Source organism: Balaenoptera ricei, chromosome 11 (assembly GCF_028023285.1).
Source record: "Balaenoptera ricei isolate mBalRic1 chromosome 11, mBalRic1.hap2, whole genome shotgun sequence".
In the NCBI taxonomy this organism is placed as follows: domain Eukaryota; kingdom Metazoa; phylum Chordata; class Mammalia; order Artiodactyla; family Balaenopteridae; genus Balaenoptera; species Balaenoptera ricei.
This window is the reverse complement of record NC_082649.1, coordinates 20,249,364-20,271,583: the sequence shown is the minus strand read 5'-3', so window position 1 is coordinate 20,271,583 and position 22,220 is coordinate 20,249,364. Positions and strand designations below refer to the sequence as shown.

Sequence of the window (22,220 nt, the reverse complement as noted above, 5' to 3'; positions counted from 1 at the left end):
TAGTTACTGCAGGTGGCCATAACATAAGAGCCTGCGCCGTTTCCAAACTAAGCTTTTTTGTTCTGCTTTGTGATAATGCCTTGCAATGCCACCGTGACTGCAACTCTGCAAACCCCATGTCCCAGAGCTGCGTTTCAGAGTTGTGGTATCTATGAGCGGAGACTGTAAGCCCCCTGAGGCTAAATGAGTCTTTGTTTATTTGTATATGTTCCCAACCCAAACCCCCACCAGCATCATCACAGAGAAGCCCCTGACATTCAGCTCTCAGAGTATTTACCAAGTGATTCATTAAACACCAGTGATTGCTTAGTTACAAAGTCAGCAGTAAAAACAATTTCCCCTATATGGTTTGTTGCTGTACTGCTTAACTGAATTACCTTACTTACTTTATAAAATTATAAAGTAAAATTGTAAACCAAAGTCAGCAGAAAACACCAGCACTTCTCACTATATCAGAAAAACAAAGTAGTCAAATAGAAAAATAAATATTTTTATCCCTGAAATTTTCCTGGGGAACATTATCTCTTATAAAACAAATATGATGGATTTTGAGAAAGTTCTAAGTACACTTTTTGCAGGGAACAACAGTTGTTTGTTTGCTAAAAACTAGTTCTCTAACTTCTCATTTATTCAACAAGTGTTTGTTGCATACTTAACTATAAATGAGGTATGCATATGCCAGGGACTGTTCTTGGCAATGGAGCTATAGCAGTGAAGAAAAAAAAAAAAATGAGAGGACATAAAAATCCCTACCCTTGCGAGGCTCCTATCCTCGAAAGAGGAGACAATAAGACAGAGAAAAGGAAGGAATTCCCTGGTGGTCCAGTGGTTAGGACTCCGCACTTCCACTGCCGGGGGCCTGGGAACTAAGATCCCACAAGCTGTACAGCACGGCCAAAAAAAAAGACAGAGAAAAGTAATGTAATTGCCCAATGTTGGCGTGGGAGATGTGATAGGGCAAAGATCACAAGTTTCAAAGAGAGTGCTCAGGGAAGGCCGAATAGAAAACTACATTTGAGGATGGCCTGAGGAACTGATGGGATGAGTCAGTCATGTGGATATGTGGCTATCCCTGGGAAGAACATTCCGGGCAGAAGCAACAATAACCACAAAGACCTTAGAAAGGGACCATGCTTGATGTTTTAGATTTTCTCGTAGCCACTAGAAAAGAAGTAACAAGAACAGGGAAAGCTAATTCTAATAATATGTTTTATTTAACCTAATATATCCAAAATCTTTCAACTTGTAATCAATATAAAAATTATTAATAAGATATTTTACATTCTTTTTCTCATACTAAGTCTTTGAAATACAGTATATATTTTACACTTACAGCACATCTCAATTCAGACTAGTCACATTTCAGGTGCTCCATAGCCACATGTAGCTAGTGGGTACCATATTGGATAATGCAGGTCTATGTTTCCCCAGTTGTCCCAGTAATATCCTTTATAGCATACACACACATACACATGCTCACACACATGCATGCACACACATAGATACAGGATCCCGCCATGGGGTACATGTTTAATTTAGTTGTCATGCCTCTTCAGGTTCTTTTCTTTATTAAATTTTTTTATTGATTTACAATGTTGTGTTAGTTTCTGAATCACAGCAAAGTGATTCATATATATATACATATAGATATTCTTTTAAAAATTCTTCTCCATTATGGTTTATTACAAGATATTGAGTATAGTTCCCTGTGCTGTATAGTAGAACCTTGTTGTTTATGTATCTGATTTATAATAGTTTTTATCTGCTAATCCCAAACTCCTAATTTATCCCTCCCCCCACTTTCCCCTTTGATAACTATAAGTTTGTTTTCCATGTCTGTGAGCCTGCTTCTGTTTTGTAAATAAGTTCATTTGTATCATATTTTAGATTCCACATATAAGTGCTATCATATGATATTTTTCTTCCTCTGTCTGGCTTACTTTACTTAGTATGATAATCTCTTTGTCCATCCATGTTGCTGCAAATAGCATTATTTCATTCTTTTTTATGGCTGAGTAGTATTCCATTGTCTATATGTACCACATCTTCTTTATCCATTCATCTGTAAATGGACATTTAGGTTGCCTTCATGTCTTGGCTATTATAAATAGTGCTGCTATAAATATTGGGGTGCGTGTATCTTTTCAAATTAGAGTTTTCTCCAGATATATGCCCAGGAGTGGGATTGCTGGGTCATATGGTAACTCTCCTCTTCAGGTTCTTTTACTCTAGAACAGTAATGGGCCCCCCCCCCTTTTTTAAACTTCCACACCTTACTATATTTGAAGTGTACAAGCAAGTACATTTTGTAGAATGTCCCAAATTTGGACAGGGTGTCTAAATATCTACTTTGAAAGTAGAGCCAAAAGGATTTGTTGATAAATTGGAAATGAGATGTGAAACAGACAAAAGCCAAGGATGAATCCAAAAATTTCAATCTGAACAACTGGAAGGAAGGAATGCCATCTTCCAAGATAGGAAAACTGAGAAGCATGAGATTTAAAGAAGACCAGGGGGCTTCCCTGGTGGTGCAGTGGTTGGGAATCCACCTGCCAGTGCAGGGGACATGGGTTCAGGCCTGGTCCGGGAGGATCCTGCATGCCGCGGAGCAGCTGGGTCCGTGCGCCACAGCTGCTGAACCTGCATGCCATAGCTGCTGAGGCCCGTATGCCTAGAGCCTGTGCTCCGCAACAAAGACAAGACACCACAGTGAGAAACCTGTCCGCCGCAATGAAGAGTAGCCCCCGCTTGCCGCAACTAGGGAAAGCCCACGCACAGCAACGAAGACCCAATGCAGCCAAAAATAAATTAATTAAATAAATTTAAAAATTAAATTAAATTAAAAAATAATAAAGAAGACCAGGAATTTTGCTTCAGGCATGTTAAGTTGGGGAAGCCTCTTAGACATCCAAATGGAGATACCAAGTTGGTGATTGAAAGTAATTGTGTTCGGAGTTCAGGTGAGAAATCCAGTTAAAAATATAAAATTGGGAGTCTTCAGCATGTGAATGGTATTTAAAGCCATGAGACTGGTTTGTTTCCTCCAGGAAGTATAGATAGAAAACAAGAGTAACAAGAACTGAGCCTTGGGGCACTCCAATATTTAGAGGTCATAAAGAAGAGGGGGAAGCAGCAAAGGAAAAGAAGAGTGACCAGTAGGGAATTAAAAGACTATGACATCTTAGAAGCCAAGTGAAAAAAGTGTTTCAAGGAGAAACGAGTGACAAATGCTGAGGACTGAGAATTGGATTCAGCAGAATGAAGGTCATCAGTGACCCTGATGAGCAATTTCAGTAGAGTCATGGTGGGGTTAAAATCCAATTTGGAGTACATCCAAGAGAGGATAAAAGAATATTTCAGGGACTTCCCTGGTGGCCCAGTGGTTGAGAATCTGCCTTCCAATGCAGGGGACGCGGGTTCGATCCCTGGTCGGGGAACTAGGATCCCACATGCCATGGGGCTACTAAGCCCGTGCGCTGCAACTACTGAGCCTGCACTCTCTGGAGCCTGCATGCCACAATTAGAGAGCCCTCACGCCGCAACTAGAGAGGAGCCCACGTGTCGCAACGAAGAGCCTGCACTAGCAATGAAAGATCCTGCATGCCACAACTAAGACCCGACGCAGCCAAAAATAAATAAATATTAAAAAAAAAAAAAAAAGAATGTTTCAAACGGCAAGTATGGCAACTCTTTGAAGAGTTTTTGTATAAAGGGGAGCAGAATATTGCACATTGTGTGAATGTGCAATAACCAGGAGGAGGGGCTATATGAAGTCAAAACAGTTGTTTTATTTTTTTAATGAGAAAAAGTACAGCATGTTTGTTGATGCAAAGAACCCAGTTGAGATTGAAAAATTAATAAGGCCAGAGAAGAATAGTGAGCAGTCTCCCTGAATGGAGTGAGAAGGATTGGCTGAAATCTGCATAAATGGAGGGGGCATCCGTATAACAGGAGGAAAGCCAGAGGATATGGGCACAGATGCAGATCGGTGGGTAGATGCGATGGGGAGAGCTATGGAAGTTCTTTTTTGATTGCTTCTATTTTCTCAGCAAAATAAGATCAATATAGGAAATCTATGATGTAGAGAAAAACTCTATGTAACAAATAAGCAAAATAGGCATAATACTATGAAAGTTCAACGGAAAGTTCAGTACAGGTTGGAACAGTCAAAGCAGAATGGGCAAGTTCCTAGTAGGCGTCACCTAAGCAAAGGGGCAAAGACAGGAACGAACTGCGTGTGTGTTAGGGGAAGCCAGTTTAGTTTAAGCTGAGATTCTGTGCACCAGAGAAGTGAAAGTAAGCTTGGTTTAGCTCAAACTGTAGAAGGCCTTCAATGCTAGGCTGAAGAAAGAACCTAGGCATACATGGCCTCCCCCGGATTTGTGTATTCCATTCTATGGTGTTGCTAAGTGATGCATTCCAGAGTTCTTGACTGTTCACTTCTGTTACTGCCAGTGGCGTGACTTAAGCACCCTTGGCCTTTTTACACAATGGCAAAGACCCAGGCTTACTGTGCGCAATTTTGGATTCAGGTTTATCGATGTTTTGTGGGGCTGTATCACCGCCTCAGGAAATGCTGGAGTTTCGTTAAGGGCTTTTTCACTAAAAAGGAGGAAGAACACATCCCTACAGCTGAGAGTATTTTTCACAAAGAAAAAATTGCGGTGCTTGGCCATATGTTGAAGGATAAATCTCTAGCCCTTGAACAGAGAGCTCAGGCTGCCTATAGAATTGGACTGTTGGCCTTTACAGGTACTGATTTAACCAGCTGTGCTGACAGAGGTGTTCCACAGTCTTTTCGCCTGTTCTAACACTGTCAGTGAGTGATTCTCACAGCACTCGTCTTAACATTCCAATAACATTTCCTTTGCCTAAATTATTAGTTTTTTGTCTTTGCACCGCCAAAGATATTACTAATTACTTTCTCCTCAAGGATCTCATGTTTTTAAAAGAATGTGTCCATCAAATAAATTACTAATTAGGTACTTTCCTGTTTTTAATTTAAAAAGTATATATATATATATATATATATATACACACACACACACATATACACTGAAATTGCCTATCAAACTTTTCAGTATCATGAAAAAATTGAATCTATACTGAATTGATATAATTTCAACCCTTTTACAGGATAAAACTACTCGGTATTTTATTTTTTATCTTGTAAAAATGCATTACACAGACACTAGTTCAGAAAAATTATGAAGAACTTAAGGCTTTTAAAATACCTACTAGGAAAGCCAATAGGTGCCTTAGTGAAAAGCAACCATGTATACTTGGCTAGAGAATTCAGTGGTAAACCATTTAAAGACACACTGCTCTGATTGTCAAGTCCAAACTTGCTTCACTTTTTTTTCTAATAAATTTCATGTAAAAAAATTTTATAGACAATCCTCAACAACACATCGCCTTATTAGAAGCTCTTGTTGGTAGCTGTTAGTGTCCTTGGTAGATCGATTATTTTTTAAATGGGAAAATGAATTACTTCAATGCAGTTTAATAGACTACTTTCACAGAATGGTGTCCATGAGAGAAAACATTTACTGTTTTCAAGGACCAAGGGGTCCGAGGTACCAGAATGATTGAGAACCACTAGCATAGGACCAGAGAGAAGACAGAAACTCAGGAGAACACCCAGGTGAGGGGGGTGTAAATGGCACCCACCACTTGAGGCAGGCTCAGTTCCCTGTAGAGCTGTGGTCACCATTTGGGGTAAGAGTTAGCTAATTATAAAGGGATCAGAATCCTTTAACTTGATGTTACTTAGCCTTGGTTGTACTGGTGGGAAACAATGGAAAGGGCTTATGCCCAGGCTTTGGCTAAAGCTTTACACTGCATAGAATATCCTTGGGACCATGGGACTGTGGTAGTGCAAATAAGAGGAATCCAAACCAGGTCAAAACTCCAGTGGCTAGAATCCAGCCAACTGTGCCAGCTTCTCCTCACCATCTAAATTGTCTTCATCAGTGCCTTCTTATCTAGGACCTTCTCGGAGTTTGAGATTTGAACTAGGATGATCTGGGGTTCAGGTATATGATGGAAGTAGAGTCAAGCACCAGGTTGGTCCCAGATCTGCAAAAGATTTGGGCTGAGAAATGTGTAAGGAGAACAGGACAGTGATGGACAACTCATGAAAAACCTCTCTCTTACCATTTAGACCCTGGCTTTGCAGCTCGGCCTTTTGGTTTTTCCTTTGTTTGCTCTAATGCTCTGGTACTTTTTCAAGTACTGAAGACAGAGACTCAGGAATGAGACCATGAGGGAGATTTGCTAGGTGAACACAGCCAGGCTTTATTCATCTTGCAATTCTGACTCATAGGCGCCTGATTGAAGGAAACAGGGAGGAGATTTGGGCAGGCAGGGACCTCCCAGTGCTCTTCATATAACTCCACACTGATCAACACACACTTTCTCATCTTCACAGCAGCACACGGGGTGGGGGAGAAAGAGGAAAATTCAAAATATCTGAAGTATCACATCCATAGCGATGAGAATATGAACACAGGAGCACTCAAATGTCACTAGCTACTAGATACGCCAGATACTTCTGGAAATGCAAATGCTTGTTTTACAGGAGGACCAACTGCTGGAAATTTTGCAGCTGAGTACATGAAAGAAGTAGCTCACTTGTTGCAAAATTACGAGATGGAACCAAAAATAAAGATCCAGCTGCTCCAGAGTGTTGCATCTTGGTGTTACTTAAACCCTGTCAACCAGAGAAGAGCCAAACATTTGCAGTTTATTCCTATTCTCGTTGATCTTTTTGATAACAGACTTGAGCCTACCATGAAAAGTGACGTAAACAGCAGCCTCCTGGTTAAATTTTGGAGTTGCTATGTTCTCTCTGTCATGACATGCAATAACCTGTCTTGTATGCAGGAGCTTAGAGACTACAGTTCTCTAAAATATCACTTGCAAATGTTGGCCAGTGAGAATTGGTCTGGATGGCCCGAGAATTTTGCAGAGGTGCTGTATTTCCTCATTGGTTTTCACAGGAATTAATTTCTCTAAATCCAGTTACCTGATGCAGCTGTCTGCACCATTGTATCACCCTGGAAAACTGAAATAAATAACAAAAGCCGATCACATTATTCTTCAGCATTTTCTTTTCGATAGTTGAAAAATTCTATATACATTTTCATAGTTACTGCAATAACCAAACTTATGAAAAGCGCCCCTGTTTAAAATAACCTCATAAAAATTAAGTTCATAAAATGAGAATTCATTGGAAAATGCATTACCTATATAACTGTTAGGAGCAATGGTGTGTTTGGGGGGCTATTAGATGACATTAAGCTAAGGCACTCAGAAATGCCAAATCCAAACCCAACTCACGGCCACACCCTACAGTGGACACTGTCGTCCCACCCATATGTATCCTTTCAGCCCTATTTCAGTGCCGGCCTTCCGGTTGCCGCATCTTTGGATGAGGTTGCGTTCTGGCTACCAGACCGTGATCTTTCTGCACATCAGGCTGACCAGTTTGGGGGAATTTACACTGAATAGGAGCAGTGCTTACCTCCACTGGCACAACTCTGGATAGAGATGGAGTACCATGTGTTCAGACACCTAAAGACAGCCTAAAGCTAGGCTCTTGGATTTTTACTCTCCCTATTTTGCCTGTTAAGAGAATATGTAAAAGAAAGCTTGCACCTGACTTTTGTACTGCCCAGCCTCATCAAAAGCTTTGTTACAAAAAATGTTTACGGAGAAGCGCTTACAGGATGTGTACCTGTTTGTGTCTCTAACTACATTAACATTTGCCTCTACCTTAAGTCGGAGCCCTCATAGATTGAACTATCTACTTTCCTATTTCACAGACTTGCCTTGACTAAGCTTACTTTAGCGTTGCGCTTCTACCTTTCACTGAGGGGCCTGTAAAAAAAGTAGTGTAGGTCCGTGATCCTTGCTTGTATTTATTACAGGAATGTTGTTAGGGATGCTAATCACATCACGTGGATTCACGAGGCTCTCAGGGGCAATTTTCTCAAAACTTAAACCAGGAAACGCTGTGTTCTACTGAGCAACTGTTATCTTTTCATCCTTTGTGGATTTTGTGAATTGTGTTAACGCAGAGTTTCTCAAACTAGAATTCAGTTTACAGTGGGAGAATAAGGGTCGGAAATCATAAGTCCCCTTTAGAAACTGGGTCACGGTCACAAATTACTTTTTTCAAGTGCTTTTTAAATTGAATTTTAATTTTTCCTCAAAGTAATTCATGAACGTAGTTTGAAGAGTCAAATAATGCCAGGCTTCTGATGAGAAACAGAGGTTCAGATTTGGGCCTTGAGGCATTTTTATGCTACGATTTTAAAATCGCTTACCAAAATTCTAACAACAAATGCTTACTGTTTTCCTTTGTTGTCCCTTGTGAGCTCATCTCTCTCCAACATTTGGATTTTCTTAGAAGCAAATCCACGATAAGACTTTGAGCACAAGGGCTTTATTTGCTAATCTTCATGTGGACATATGCTTTCATTTCTCTTAGGTAAATACCTAGGAGTAGAACGGCCGGATCATACAGAATGTGTATGTGTAACTTTTAAGAACTTGCTGAACAGCTCGATAGCATCTGTGGCATTTAACATTGCCACCAGCACTGCCGGACAGTCCCAGTTGCTTCACATCCTTAACACTCGGTATGGTCAAGTTTTGTTTTTCAAACTTCAGCCGTTCTGATGGGCACATAACAGCATCTCACTGTAGGTTTAATTTGTACTTCCCTAAGGACTGTGTTGCCATCTTTTCACGTGCTTATTTGCTATCTGTACATATGCTTTGCAAGTGTCCAAACCTTTCCTCTATTTAAAAAATAAGGTTGTCTACTTAATGAGTAGTAAGTTCTTTATAGATAGAAACCCTTTGTTGGGTATATTTTGCAAGTATTTTCTCCCAGTCTGTGGCCTGTCTTTCCATTCTCTTAAAAATCTTTCAAAGAGAAGTTTTTGATGTTTATGCAGTCTGATTTATGGTGTAATTCGTGATTTTTGTGTCCTTTTTTGAGAAATCTTTACCAAATCCAAGGTCACTAAAATTTTCTCCAATATTTTCTTCTGGAAGATTAATAATTTTAGCTCTGACATTAAATTTTAAAACCCTCTTCAATTCCTTCCTCTTTTGCTCCCTGCCATCAAATCCTGGCAATCCATTTTTGACATTTTCCAGAAATACTTTCTATTTGCCAAGTCATCCTATTCTACTTAGCTCTCCTCTTTCTTTAGGCTGATGGCCCAAATCTAAAACATACACAGCTGCACTAATACAGTAGCCACTGACCTCACATGGCTCTTTAAATATAAATTAAAATTTTAAAAATTAAAATGTTAGTTCCCCATTCATACTAGCCACATTTTGTGCTCAAAAGCCATATATGGCTACGTGGTTATTATACTGGACAACTCAGTTCCAGCATCCCAGGAAACTTTATTGGACAGCGTTGCTATAGATTAATAATAGTTTCCATTTATTTAAGCATTTAGTTCAAGCACTCTAGGAAAGGTTTTAATTCTCACAAAAACAGAGGTGGACTTAATATCAGAGATAAGAAAATTAAAGTTCTATAAGAATAACTTGCCTAAAGTAATCCTTTAAAGCTTGACACTGCTCTTTATTGCCAATTTATACAAAGCTTCTTGTATGCTTTCCACAGAACTTAATCCCAATGCTGTATGCTTTGCCAACAATTTCCCTTTATTTTGTCCTTTTCTTCCTTCAGAACAGTCCATATGAGAAATCCTTAATTTCACCCTACTCTTACTTCATATTCCTTCAATATACATACTTTGTCTATACCAGTATGTGAAATGTGCAAATAGAAAGCTTCAGAACCCTTAGCTATTCATGCATCTCTTCATCTGCTCCCCACTTTGCTTCTCTAGAGGACTACCAACACCACCCCAACATTTTAAGCTTCCAAGAAGAGTATGATCACACCAGCCTTTGCTTGGCTTCTCAGATTCACTCGGGGAGCCTTTGCCTCTAGATGCTCACACTCCTACTGGGTTAGATTACCTGGGCGTGGGGTCTAGAAATCATCAACATTCCCTCCAGTGAGCTTGAGGTGCAACCAGGTTTACGAGGTAAGACCTCAGCTATCTCAGTCTAAAGAGGGAGAATTCATTTTCCCCTTGTTTCCTCCAAGCTAGCAGATTAGAAAGGAAACAAAACAAAAGCACAGAAATAGACAAATTTTCTACCCAGACTCCTTATACTTCATTCTTCAAGATATACACAAAGCTCAACAGAATGAAGTTTATTTATCATATACACAAGTCATGTCTGACAACTGAGAAAATGCTATTTACACAAAACACCGTAGATTAAAAATACATAGTATTTGTATTTTAATACAATAATAGGGCCCCAGGATACAAACAAGGAAGTCTGAGTCCAAGTTTTCATTATAAAGTTATTTGCTCTGCTACAAAGAACTACAGTGGAGGTGAACGTTGGCAGTATATTTCTCAAGAGTCAATATTACTGAATTTCACACACACGGTTTTGCATCTGTAGAGGAAGAGACAACTTCTTCAGCACATGTACCAATTTCTGAGTCTTCTACTTCAGAATCCTCACCAGTTTCCTCTTCAGAATCAAATTCCTGACTATCCGGTGATTCAAAGTTATCCAGAGGTTCTTGATTCAGTCTCTTGTAAAGAATAAACCAATAATTTATTGTAAAAACTTCACAATCCAAGCTCATTATCAGTATGCTGATATAACTGACCCTCAATGTTGTAATGAGGTTTCATTTCATAATGTCTCTATGTTAAATTCACTTACAAGCAGTCAAGTGTTTGTTAGATCAAAGTGCTAGCCATGTTAGATCATATTTCTGCAAAGTCACAGTGTTTAAAAGTTTGCTTAAAAAAAAAAAAAAGTTTGCTTATTTTTTTTTCTAAGTACTCGCATGCTTTCAGAATACAATTTAAATCAGTACTTCTCCAACTATCTACAGTAAAGGACCAGGTTTCCTAATTTCCCATCTGCCTTGGATTAATACTTCCATGGCAGTTAGAGAGCTACTACAGTACTTCCAAATGAAAACTTCAAACGTGAGTTCTGTCATGGCGCTAAAATGTACGGCAGAAATTCAGTACAAGAAAAGTTTTGATTTGAAAAATGTCCTTCCCAACAGCAAGATGATTTTTTGCAGACATGAATAAGTTTAAGACCTATTTTTTAAGACTGGTAACAGTCATCAGGCTAATTCTTATAAACACATTAGCTACTTCCAAATTAAAAAAAAAAGTCAGATAAGACGACCAAAGTTATTTCGTACACCAATTACCAGTTTTATAAATGACAGTAGTATCTCATTGGCATTATAGTTAAATTAAAAACTGTCTGGAGATATATATATATATATATATATATATCTGATTCACTTTGCTGTACACCTGAAACTAACATAACGCTCTAAATCAATTATACTCCAATAAAAATTTAAAAAAAACAACTTGTCTGAAAATTTGACAACTGTGAAATATAATTTTCCATATGTTTTTCAGATGTAAGTTAATTCCTTTCTATACTGTTACAAGAAAATAAGTGTTTTTTTGCTTCATAATAATAGCATCTAACAATTATTGAGCTCTCACTATGTATACGCAATTCTCTCAATTTTCTACCTATTCTCTACTTGTTATTCTCATAGCAAGCCTATAAAGGTAGGCACTATTACTCCCATTTTATAAATGAGGAAAATGGAGCCCTGACAGGATAAATAACCTGTTTGACTCAAACTTAATGGTGCTAGGCAGGGGGCTAGGACTCAAACCCAGGAAATCTCATTCTAGAGCCCAAACACTTTCTGATCACACTACTGCCTCAACTTTATAGAAAAATAGATGCCTCTGAATCAGGTGAATGTTAAAATACCTACCTCTATTATCTCCGCCATATACTGTACATGTTCTGCTACTTCTGCCAATTCCTTATTCTCCTTCTTCAGGCGGGCAATTTCATTGTCCTTTTGTTCAATTTCTTTATGAAGCTATGTGACATAAATCAAAAAGTTCAGTTTTTCATAGACTTGCTATGCTATAAACCAAATTATATGCCTCCAAGTATATAGCTGACACACATTTAGCACAAAGTTCCTAACAAAGGTGCTGTCTTTGGCTCTCAACACAAAAGGCTTCTTTTTGTATAATAGTTCTGGTACCAGAGTTGCCTAATTAAATCTTTATTAAGACAACATTAAAGCTAGTTTATATTGCTCTAATAAAATATCCTGGGCAGCAGAAAGAAAATAATCCTGGAATGTTTAAAAATTCCACAAATTATATTCAGTACATACTTTCTCATTTTCCTTAAGTGCTTCATAGAGAGCCTTCCTCCGTTTTTCCGCCACTTCTTTCCAATATTGAGAGGATGGATTTTCTAAAATAAATTGTTTTACATGTAACTTTGAAAATCATTACTGTTATATACTGCTGTAAAAACCCAATAACTAAAAAAAAAAAAAAAAAACCAATAACTTTTTTGTCTATTTTTTAAAAATTTACAATCTCATTCAGTACTTAGTAATACCCATTTTTAAAAAAATTAAAGTTAGAAAGCCAAATCAGTTTTTTTCTTTTATTTTTCCCAACAATTTGAAGATTTCAGTCCCTTCAAAGGAATTGCAACACAAGTACAATGCACATATAACTTTCACCTAGATTGTTAAAGGTGTTTGCAACATTTGCTTTGTGTGTTCATATTTTTTAATTTGTTTAACATTCACATTTGTGAAAAGTCCAGATCAATTATTTTTACACTGTCCTTAAATTTGGATTTGTCCATTTCCATGATTAAATTCAAGCTACACAAGTTGGCAGGAACACTGTAAGAATGTTGTATCCTTCTCAGTGTATCACCAAAGAAGCACATACTAATTGGTCACAATACTGGAGATGTTAAATTTGATCACTTGATTAAGATGATTTCTCCCTTGTAAAGATACTTTTTTCCTTTAGTAACAAATAAATGATCTATGGAGTAAAATTTTTGAGTCTGTGGTATTAATATCCAGTTCCCTAACAACCTTTCACCCAATTTTACCTCCACTGATGTTTCTTGTTCCTTCTACATTTAGTATGTAGTTGGCATTATTCTGTAAAAGAACTTTCCCTACCCCAATTCAAAAGAAAATTACCAGTATGGATTCATGTATTCTTTTTTAATTCAATGTATTATAATCCATTCTTGTCATTATTCATTTTGATGCTCAAACTTTCCCAAATTTAGCCAGGGGGGCTCCGTTCAAGCAGACTCCTCGTTTTAACCGGTGTCCATCAGGTTTTGAGTACTTCCGTATTTTCTAACACAAGAGATTCCAAGCTCACTCTGTAGTTTCCCTGCCCCGGTCCTGGAAGCAGCCATTTCTCCAGGGAGCTTTAGTGGAGAATAGTGTTTACAAACCAAGAACTGAATGCGATTGTGCTTCTTATTATTCGGGTGTCATTTGTTTCTGGGCTCTTTTCATTGGCAGAGTTAGGAAAGGTTCTTTTTAAAAAATCATCAGTTTACACCAACACTCCCAATTCCAGTTCCACAACAGAGTTCTTCCTTTCCTTCCCAATTACATACTGTATCTCCCTTAACCATACCATGGACCCAACAATATCAACATATTACTCATTTGCTCAATCCTAAAATATACACAAATTTTTTCCCAAACTGCTACTACACCAATACCACTGCCAACAAAAATTAAATTCAAGATTTCTTTGTAGTTCTTTTAATCCTTACAGTATAGCCCTCTGAGGGTCTACAGTCAGAGTTCTGTGTTCAAGTTGCATGGATTAATGTTTTTCATCTATGTGGTATGTTAGCAATATAATGTATAGTTGAGTTGTTTATTTCCGTATTTAACTTTAGTGTTTTTTTCCCACCAATCTTCATTAATTTTAGCCAAATCAGATATAAGCGTCACAAATCCTGTTGTTTATTCTACATTATTATTAGAGCTTCTTTATTTGTATGCAGTCAACCTTTCTATTGGGTTGGCCAAAAGGTTCGTTCGGGTTTTAACATCTTACAGAAAAACCTGAACAAACTTTTTGGCCAACCCAATAAATGAAATCCCACTGTCTTACTTATTTTTCCCCTCACTGTCCTCAGGGGACTCAAAATGAGCCCAAATGTCACTATAACCTTGAGTAAGACAATTAACTTCTCTAGGCTCAATTATTTTCCTCAGTAATAATGACCCATGATTAGGACAGAAGTAATCACCTTCCATAATACTTATAAAACATCATTAACTTCCTCTTCTGATTTCCACTGCCATTAAAAACTAGTATTTATTATAGGCACATGCTTCTCATTCATCTTTACTCCCTTTATTATTCCTACTGTTCCCTTATTTCATTCTCCTGGTATCTTTTCTTCAAATTCACTATCTCTAGACATTTTTCTTCTGAAAAGACTATTTCCAATATCAGAGCTGCCATATTAATCACTTTCCTTTTCTTTAATATTTCATCCATATATGGATCTTACCAAACAGTAGGACCTGCCCAAATGTACACTGTTTTATATATTTACACCATAAAAAACCTTACATTACCAAAAACATAAAAGTAAAATATCTAATAAATTAAGAGCTGTGGGCAGAGTTCATAACAGTACAACAAATAATATTTACCCTTATTATAATTAAAAAATTTAAGATAAAAGCCATATATATATATATACACACACACACACACATTTTTTTTTTTCCATACCTGTAATCATAAGATCAAATGCTTCTTGGGTGACGCCTCCAAGATTTTTATTTTCACTATGTTCTGGGTCAGTAACAACTCCAGAGCTGGAAGTCTTAGATATTAACTGGTCATTCCAATGTTTCCGTTTGGACAAGCTTTTAACCAACTATAATGAAAATATATACATCAGTCATTTTGTTTAATGAACAAGAAAGCTAAGCGGTTTAGTCTCCTATGAATTAAAACTAAAGCACTCAGATATGGGGATATATGTAGAGCTGATTCACTTTGTTATAAAGCAGAAACTAACACACCATTGTAAAGCAATTATATTCCAATAAAGATTTTAAAAAAACGAAAGCACTCATATCTCTTTCTGATATCTTTGGCCCTTTTAAGAAATTACACAATTCAAAACTCTACCAAAATGTATAGTTATATTTTAGGAATTTTATTTACATCAACTATTCTGAATTAGACTTGAGTCTAAGGCTTAGCTGAATTTATTTTTATTATTTAAATGATTCAGTACCATGGAAAGGCACTATTTTCAACCTGCAGAAGTCTAGAAACCCTCATCCATGATTTCATCATTTACATACAGGGGTAAATGATTGAATCTAACATTTTATTCTTAAAAACAAAAATCAAGCATTATGCCTATAGGTTAACTCATAACTTATTACATTATCCCAGTTCTACTACAGGTATTCATACCAATTTTGAACTTCCTAAATTGAAAAATTAAAACAAAAACCACTTTTGTGGGGAATATACAATTGTTATCCTTAAATTATTTCCAAATTTCAATGACTTAGGTATTTCTGACCAAGGAACTCTTTGAAATGTTTTTATTGTAAAGGTAGCATCATCTGTACCCCATTCTAGCTCAATAATACACACCTCATTTTCTCTTCCGACTAGCGATCCAGCCGTAGAAGGCTGAATCATCTTCAGAGTTCTTCTTGGAACAGGACTACTCTGAAAGTCAAGATAATGAATTATCTGGTTACTAAGTTCCTATATGGATTGTTACCATCTTAATCCTACCATAATTTACAAAAGAAAAAAAACTGCTAAGGACACTAATGTTTGATCTGCTATATAATTTTATAATGCTACATACGATTTGGTCAACTAACAAGCTTATTATTTCCCTAAAATTATAATAAAGTTTGAAGAAATTCTAAGAATAAATCACATTACCCAAACTTGACACAAACAAGTAGCTCTTCTTCCATTTCAATATATGTTCTTGCTATAGTCATGTAGTCATTTGTTTAGTTAAAACAAAAATATAACATTAAGTTCTAATACTCCAAACCATATATGATGAAATTCCAGTAAAACAGGAATATTTGTATTCCCTCTTAAAAAGATCTTCTACACAGAAACTAGAAATTTACCAAACATCATAACATTTAATGCTACCCACAAAAGAGGTAAATTGGAGGAAAAGGTTAATTATTTATACTGCAAAATACTTCTTTCCCCTAATCAAAAGGATTCATCTCAGGCTTCCTTTAAATTGCGAATAGTCCCTAACACATTTATATGAATCCACCAAAAGAATATCACTTTAAAGAATATTACACATGTAAGAAGACCCGCTTCCCCCCCTTCAACCTTTACCTGACTGTAGAAACAGTTTTGCTTCAAGCCCATTCATTAGCAGACAGAGAACATGTCAGTGCTTGAGGCATACAAACACTCTAAAATGCACAAGCTATTGTTTTTGAAAAAAAATTGGTTTCCTTGTAATATGTAAATACCTTCCTGTATATTTCCTGATCTAAAAGGTCTCTCTATTTTTGCAAAAAATGATTAGTTATACTGCCACCACGGGATAGCAAACAATGGTGAATACTCAAACAAGGTCAGCAAGAACATGACACCAAAGCAGCGTGAGAAAGTTACTAATTCCACACTGTACTTCACAGGACTAGAGTTCACCTTTCCCACGGTAAAGTTTCTACTGCTGATTATTATCTCACTATTTAACTGAAGAACAAATGCTGGCTACTGTGAGAACAAATATTACACCAACATTTCAGATATAATTTAGATTATAGATTAGTCAACAGTCTCCAGACAAATAGAAGAAAATACAACTTTGGAACCTTAATAATAGGAGGTGTTAATTTATTTAAATGCTTGCTACTCATAAAGGCCAAAGAAGCCAGCTAAATGACCACTTCCAAGATTTAACTTTCACAACTGTAAGCTTTATAGAATCCAGCCATCCAAATGTAATATTGCTATTATCATTTTATTCATACAGATCATGCATTAGAATAATAAGTTCTTTACAGCCAGAAAGGTTCTTATATATTGAGTCGTAATCTTTTTAGAAAACAATTTGAGATTCTATGAACCCCCTCAAAAAAAAGAGCATACTCACACAGAATTTTGTGTACAATTGGCAAGGAATCGATGAACTCCTAAAATGTACTCTTACAGACCTAGTTTCAGTCCAACTCCCTCATTTTACAGATGAGTAAACTGAGACTGAGATGCTAAATAACTCACCCAACGTCACAGTTTTGGAGGCAGAACCAGAACCATACAGAACCCAGATCCTTTTATATCCCAGATAGTTGTACTATAGATAGTAAATATTAGACTTCTCTTGTAACTGTTAGAATCTGCTGAAATTACATAAATTATTTGTCTGGGATTTGATTCAGTGGAGGAAAGGGGGAGTGAATGGAGATGGAGATGAAACAAGACTGGCCATATACTGATAATTGTTGAAAATGGGGGAAGTAAAATGAGATTATACTATTGACTCTATGTTTGAATATTTAAAATTTTTCATAATAAAAAGTTTAAAAACACACACATACAAAGCACAGTGGGAAGATGCCATCACCCTTTATGAAAGCTGATGGAATAAAATTCACAAATTATCGATGCAAAGTATTATTCACGAAAAATAATGTAAGGAAGATACTAAGGCAAGGTAAACATAACAACCTATCAAAAAGCACCTGCTATCACTTACAAAAAGGCTTTTATTTATACTATTTAATTTAAATCTGGAAACTGGTACACTTTCCTGACAATGTAGTCTCATTCCCAGGAATCCTGAGAATACATATAGTCTAAGTTGTGTGGCAAGACCTCCTAGCTAAGTTGTAAATTCATTTAGAACCTTAAGAGCGAAGCCAGTCAAAATTACAAACTCAAAATTAAGCTCTGTCTTTATTGTTATAAGAATAAACATTTGGAACAAGATTTCCAGTGACAGTATAATACGGGGATTCAAAAAGTGTGGCAAAATGAGCAAGTTAGATGGTAATGAGCATGATGTACCCTGGAAATATATGCAATATAATGCAAACTGTGTCTCTGTGGTCAAAGACACTAATCTGAAGATACACAAAAAGGATTTTAATAAAATCATTTCATGAAATGTACTAAAAGTAGAAACAAAGCATTTCTTGTATATAGAAAATCCTAAGGAATCTACTAAAAAACTATTAGAATAAACAAGTTTAGCAAGGTTGCAAGATACAAGATCAAGATACAAAAATCAATAGTACTTCTATACCGTGACAATGAGCACCCCAAAAATTTAATTAAGGAAATGATTCCAGCTACAATAGCATTACAAAGAATAAAATACTTAGGAAAAAATTTAACAAAAAAGTGAAAAACTCAAAAAACTCCAAAAACTTTGTTGAAACTTTTTTCTTTCAACAAAACATTGTTGAAAGAATGTAAAGAAGACCTAAATAAATGGAAAGACATCCCATGTATGTGGATCAGAAAACTTAACATTCAACCATAATTAATTTTTAAACAGTTCTCCATCGTTACTTGTCCTCAGACTAAAAACTGATTAACTCAACGTTCATAGAAATTATATTCAGGTTAAATTTGACTAAATTATGTCAAAAAACATCTTACTACATGCTTTCTATAACAAATTAAAGTGATTGCATCACATACCTTTACATTCTCTTGGATTCCTTGTTTCTGCTTCATACTGTGATTCATTATACACCTAGTGAAGAACAGAAGATTAGTAATTCAAAAACAGAATATGGTCTGCATCAGAAAGTGAAACCTAGTTTTTTGTTGTTGTTGAAAGTACAATCATAAAAATAAAAATTTAAAAATCATAGCAATAAAAAATGATGGAACTATCTTTTCTCACTGTACCCAAACTCAGCCCTGTCAATGACAAGTGACTAAAGCTAATGACTCTTAATATCTTTACTTTATACACACATATACAATAATTCTGGCTGGAAAAACATTGTTACAAAAGGGAAAATCTGTATTCTAAACAAACTTACAAAACGTGACGGTGTCCTGGATTAAATACAGGACTCTCAAAGATCTGAAAAACGGGACTTCCCTGGTAGCACAGTGGTTAAGAATCCGCCTGCCAATGCAGGGGACACAAGTTTGAGCCCTGGTCTGGGAAGATCCCACATGCCACGGAGCAGCTAAGCCCATGTGCCACAACTACTGAGCCTGCGCTCTAGAGCCCGCAAGCCACAACTACTGAGCCCACGTGCCGTAACTACTGAAGCCCACACACCTAGGGCCCATACTCCGTAACAAGAGAAGCTACTGTAATGAGAAGCACATGCACCACGGTGAAGAGTAGCCTCCACTCCCCTCAACGAGAGAAAGCCCCCCCCCCCCCCGCACAGCAACGAAGACCCAACACAGCCAAAAATAAATAAATAAATTTTTAAAAAAAGATCTGAAAAACAGTCACCAGGAAAAGCAAAACACAGATACTTGGGTGTGTCCAAGTCAAGAGCAGCATCCTAACTCTGCTGTTTCAAAGGCAGATTTAAGCTATAATAAACTTGGCTCTGGTAACCAGCAATAACTTAATAGTGATTTAATATCCAATCAAATAAGATTATGCATTTACATTTGTAGGGAATGTTTAACCACCATCATGAACTGAGACACTGCTGGAAGCAAAGAAAAGGGAGCAAGAGACAAAGGGCTATGTAACCACACCACTGGGCCGGACTCACTCCAAACCCAACTTTGAACTCCCCAGCCATGTCTCTCCCTCAAACAGATCTCCCTGATTTCTGTGGCATGCCTTTCTTTACCCAGTGCAGTGGCTTTTACACTTTGACTATGACCCATCCCATGTGAATACACTTTACACTGTGTCCTAGCACAAACAAACGCAAACGAAAATGTTTAGGAAAGAAAATCTAATTGTGTGACGCACCCTATTTTCTATTCTATTTAATATTAAGCAAATGCTGGTCGAGCTGAGCCAGGGCAATGATTTTCAAACTGCGGGTTGCAGCCTGGGATTCCAAAATCACTCAGTGGTTGTTTAGAAAAATGTAACTAAACAGACGAGGAAACATCAGAGTGCAAGGCATATGAGAAATAAATACTGCTTAGTGAAGGTTCTAATTTAGTTGGAGGGTTGCATCCTAAACTGCGATGTAAAAAATGTGCTTTAGTACATGTCCAGATTTAAAAAGTTGAAAGCCACGGATCAAGTCTAATCCTTCACTTGTTCATCACACTCCCGCCAGAAACCTTGCGTCCTTTTTATTCTCTAGCTCTTTTAAACAACTAGATTGAAAACTCTGGCATAGGACTGGGTCCAAGGAAATCCTGATAAACTGGTGAAACCAAGTGTCACCAAGTTCAATTTTTTTTTTTTAAGGGGGACGCAGAATTCAGGGACCTTGTCCCATGAACCCAGTTTGCAGACCCCCTTGGATCACCGCCAGTTAACTACTGGTCAAGAGGGTGGATGTTCCGCCTCATCCCGACAGCCAGGCACGCCCAGACTGAGGCCCTCACACCAACCAGCTGCACACAAACCGCCCCGCGACCCCGCCAGCTCGTCCTACGGACAGAGACCCAGAAACCAAAACCTGGGCAGAAGATGCGGTGCTGCGCGCCCGGGCCCTCCAACCGCCGAGCGCGCCACAGGGACTGCGCCCGCCAGCCAATAGAGAGCGCGGACGGGACAGCGCGCCAAAACCGATCCAACCAACGGGGCAGCCCCGAGCCTCACATCCCTCCCCGTCCCAGCTCCTGTGACCGTTCAACAGCCCCTTCACTTAGACCCCGGCAGCGGCCCGGCAGCTGTCACAGGAGTACCCGACTTCCGGCCGGTGGGAGCCCAAAGCGGCTGGTCTAGCAGCCCCTGCGGACCCACTCCGGCCACCTCTCTCACACTTACTGGATGGAAGCGGGCAATCCTCGTAGCGAACGCACGTAGTTGTGGCTGCGGCGCCTCGCGTGGGGTCCACAGGCAATACACGTTCGTCCCCGCAGCCGCAGGAAGGTTTCCCCGCACGGCTGTAAAAGACTAGACCTGCGCCCTTCGGCCCTAGACGGCCACGTGATCGCCTGACCCGAGACGGAGGGCGGGGCCATCCGAATCCGGCGAATCGCCTCTCGGCTCCGCTCTCTTCGGCTCCGCCCCTTCCTGCGCCTGCGTGGTGGGCGTAGCGTGTGTTTGGGCTGGAATAGCCTGGGGCTTCTCCTACTTGATTGTTTAGAGTCCTCGGATCCTGCCCTCTGACCCGTGCTCGGAACTTCGCTTCAGAGTGGAATCCTTTTTTTTTTTTTTTTTTGACTTTTACAAGCGGGGAAAAGACCTGCCCCCACTAGTTGTAAACACTGGGAGAACAAAATATTGTATATGTAGTACGGCTTATTTTTCTGTAAAACCCTCGTTCCGCGGACTCCTAATTGTATTAAGAGCTTTTATGTTTTGGTTTTTTGTATTTTGACTACATTGTGGTGCGGTAGTAGTGCCGGAAGGCATAATCCTGCAATGAATCCTGCTGTTCACTGAGCATCTAGTACGTACCAAGTACTGTTCTGGGCGCCGGGAAAACAACTGCCATTGCAATTTGAAGGAGCAGGAAAGCCTTAATAATAATTACGTCTAGCTTTTTTTTTTCCTTTAAGTCGTTTTACAAATTTCTCAACTTTCTTTGTGGGCATAGTACATTTCGGTTTACTGGAGTCTTGTTAAATCTTTTGTTTACACCTACCATAGCTATTAATACAAGTCTGTTTTCCCATTTCTTAACTTTTCATAGGATTATCATTCTCAGAAGGAAGGAAATATTTATCTACTAACTACGCACAGCACCGCCTTTAGGAAATGCTTTCTCAGCTGTATACCCTGCAGACACTGCGTGCCCACCTCCTGCCACCCGCCCCACCATATTTCTTTTTGACAGCGCTCAAAATCTAGCTTTCTTTGGGGTGAAATGTAACATTTAATATAAATTCCAAATAAAGGAAACAACCCACTGATTTGAAAACTGTTAGTAGACAACTGAGTTTCCGAGTAAGAATTTTGATGACCTTGTAATTTGACTTTGAAACACTAGCCAGTCAAAACTAAATCTGACTTCTAATTTCTTCATTCAGCCACATGATAAAAAGGCATCACTGATGAAAAGAGCCCAAATAGTAAGTATATATTTTAAAATATATAAAAAGTTATATTCAGGTAGTCTGTACTAAGTATTGTATAAAGCAAAGTAC

General features: G+C 38.0%; 2 protein-coding genes and 1 long non-coding RNA gene across 3 annotated transcripts in view; 2 read left to right on the top strand and 1 right to left on the bottom strand.

Annotated features, from left to right (window-relative positions):
• The first annotated feature begins 4,490 nt into the window (after positions 1 to 4,490).
• Positions 4,491 to 7,008, top strand: ARMH2 (armadillo like helical domain containing 2). The gene is made up of 2 exons (XM_059940700.1): positions 4,491 to 4,752; positions 6,581 to 7,008. The coding sequence occupies exons 1-2, from the start codon at positions 4,491 to 4,493 to the stop codon at positions 7,006 to 7,008; spliced, it is 690 nt and encodes a 229-aa protein (XP_059796683.1).
• A 3,235-nt stretch (positions 7,009 to 10,243) lies between these two features.
• GMNN (geminin DNA replication inhibitor) lies at positions 10,244 to 21,078 on the bottom strand. Its single transcript, XM_059940701.1, has 7 exons — positions 20,896 to 21,078; positions 18,660 to 18,714; positions 15,609 to 15,686; positions 14,724 to 14,871; positions 12,308 to 12,390; positions 11,891 to 12,001; positions 10,244 to 10,654 (listed from the first exon to the last, which is right to left on the bottom strand). The coding sequence occupies exons 2-7, from the start codon at positions 18,705 to 18,707 to the stop codon at positions 10,493 to 10,495; spliced, it is 630 nt and encodes a 209-aa protein (XP_059796684.1). The 5' UTR covers positions 18,708 to 18,714; positions 20,896 to 21,078; the 3' UTR covers positions 10,244 to 10,492.
• Positions 21,078 to 22,220, top strand: part of LOC132375430 (uncharacterized) — an 18,253-nt gene continuing 17,110 nt past the window's right edge. Inside the window, exons 1-2 of the long non-coding RNA XR_009506006.1 lie at positions 21,078 to 21,523; positions 22,104 to 22,145. This is a non-coding gene — a long non-coding RNA (uncharacterized LOC132375430). The remainder of the gene's footprint in view (positions 21,524 to 22,103; positions 22,146 to 22,220) is intronic.

Coding starts and splice junctions, on each gene's coding strand:
- GMNN (XM_059940701.1), bottom strand. CDS start 18,707: ATGAATCACAGTATGAAGCAGAAACAAGGAATCCAAGAGAATGTAAAG. Junction 12,391..14,723: donor ATTTGATCTTATGATTACAG/GTATGGAAAAAA, acceptor AATTTATTTTAG/AAAATCCATCCTCTCAATAT. Junction 12,002..12,307: donor CACTTAAGGAAAATGAGAAA/GTATGTACTGAA, acceptor TATGTCACATAG/CTTCATAAAGAAATTGAACA.
- ARMH2 (XM_059940700.1), top strand. CDS start 4,491: ATGGCAAAGACCCAGGCTTACTGTGCGCAATTTTGGATTCAGGTTTAT. Junction 4,753..6,580: donor TGGACTGTTGGCCTTTACAG/GTACTGATTTAA, acceptor CTTGTTTTACAG/GAGGACCAACTGCTGGAAAT.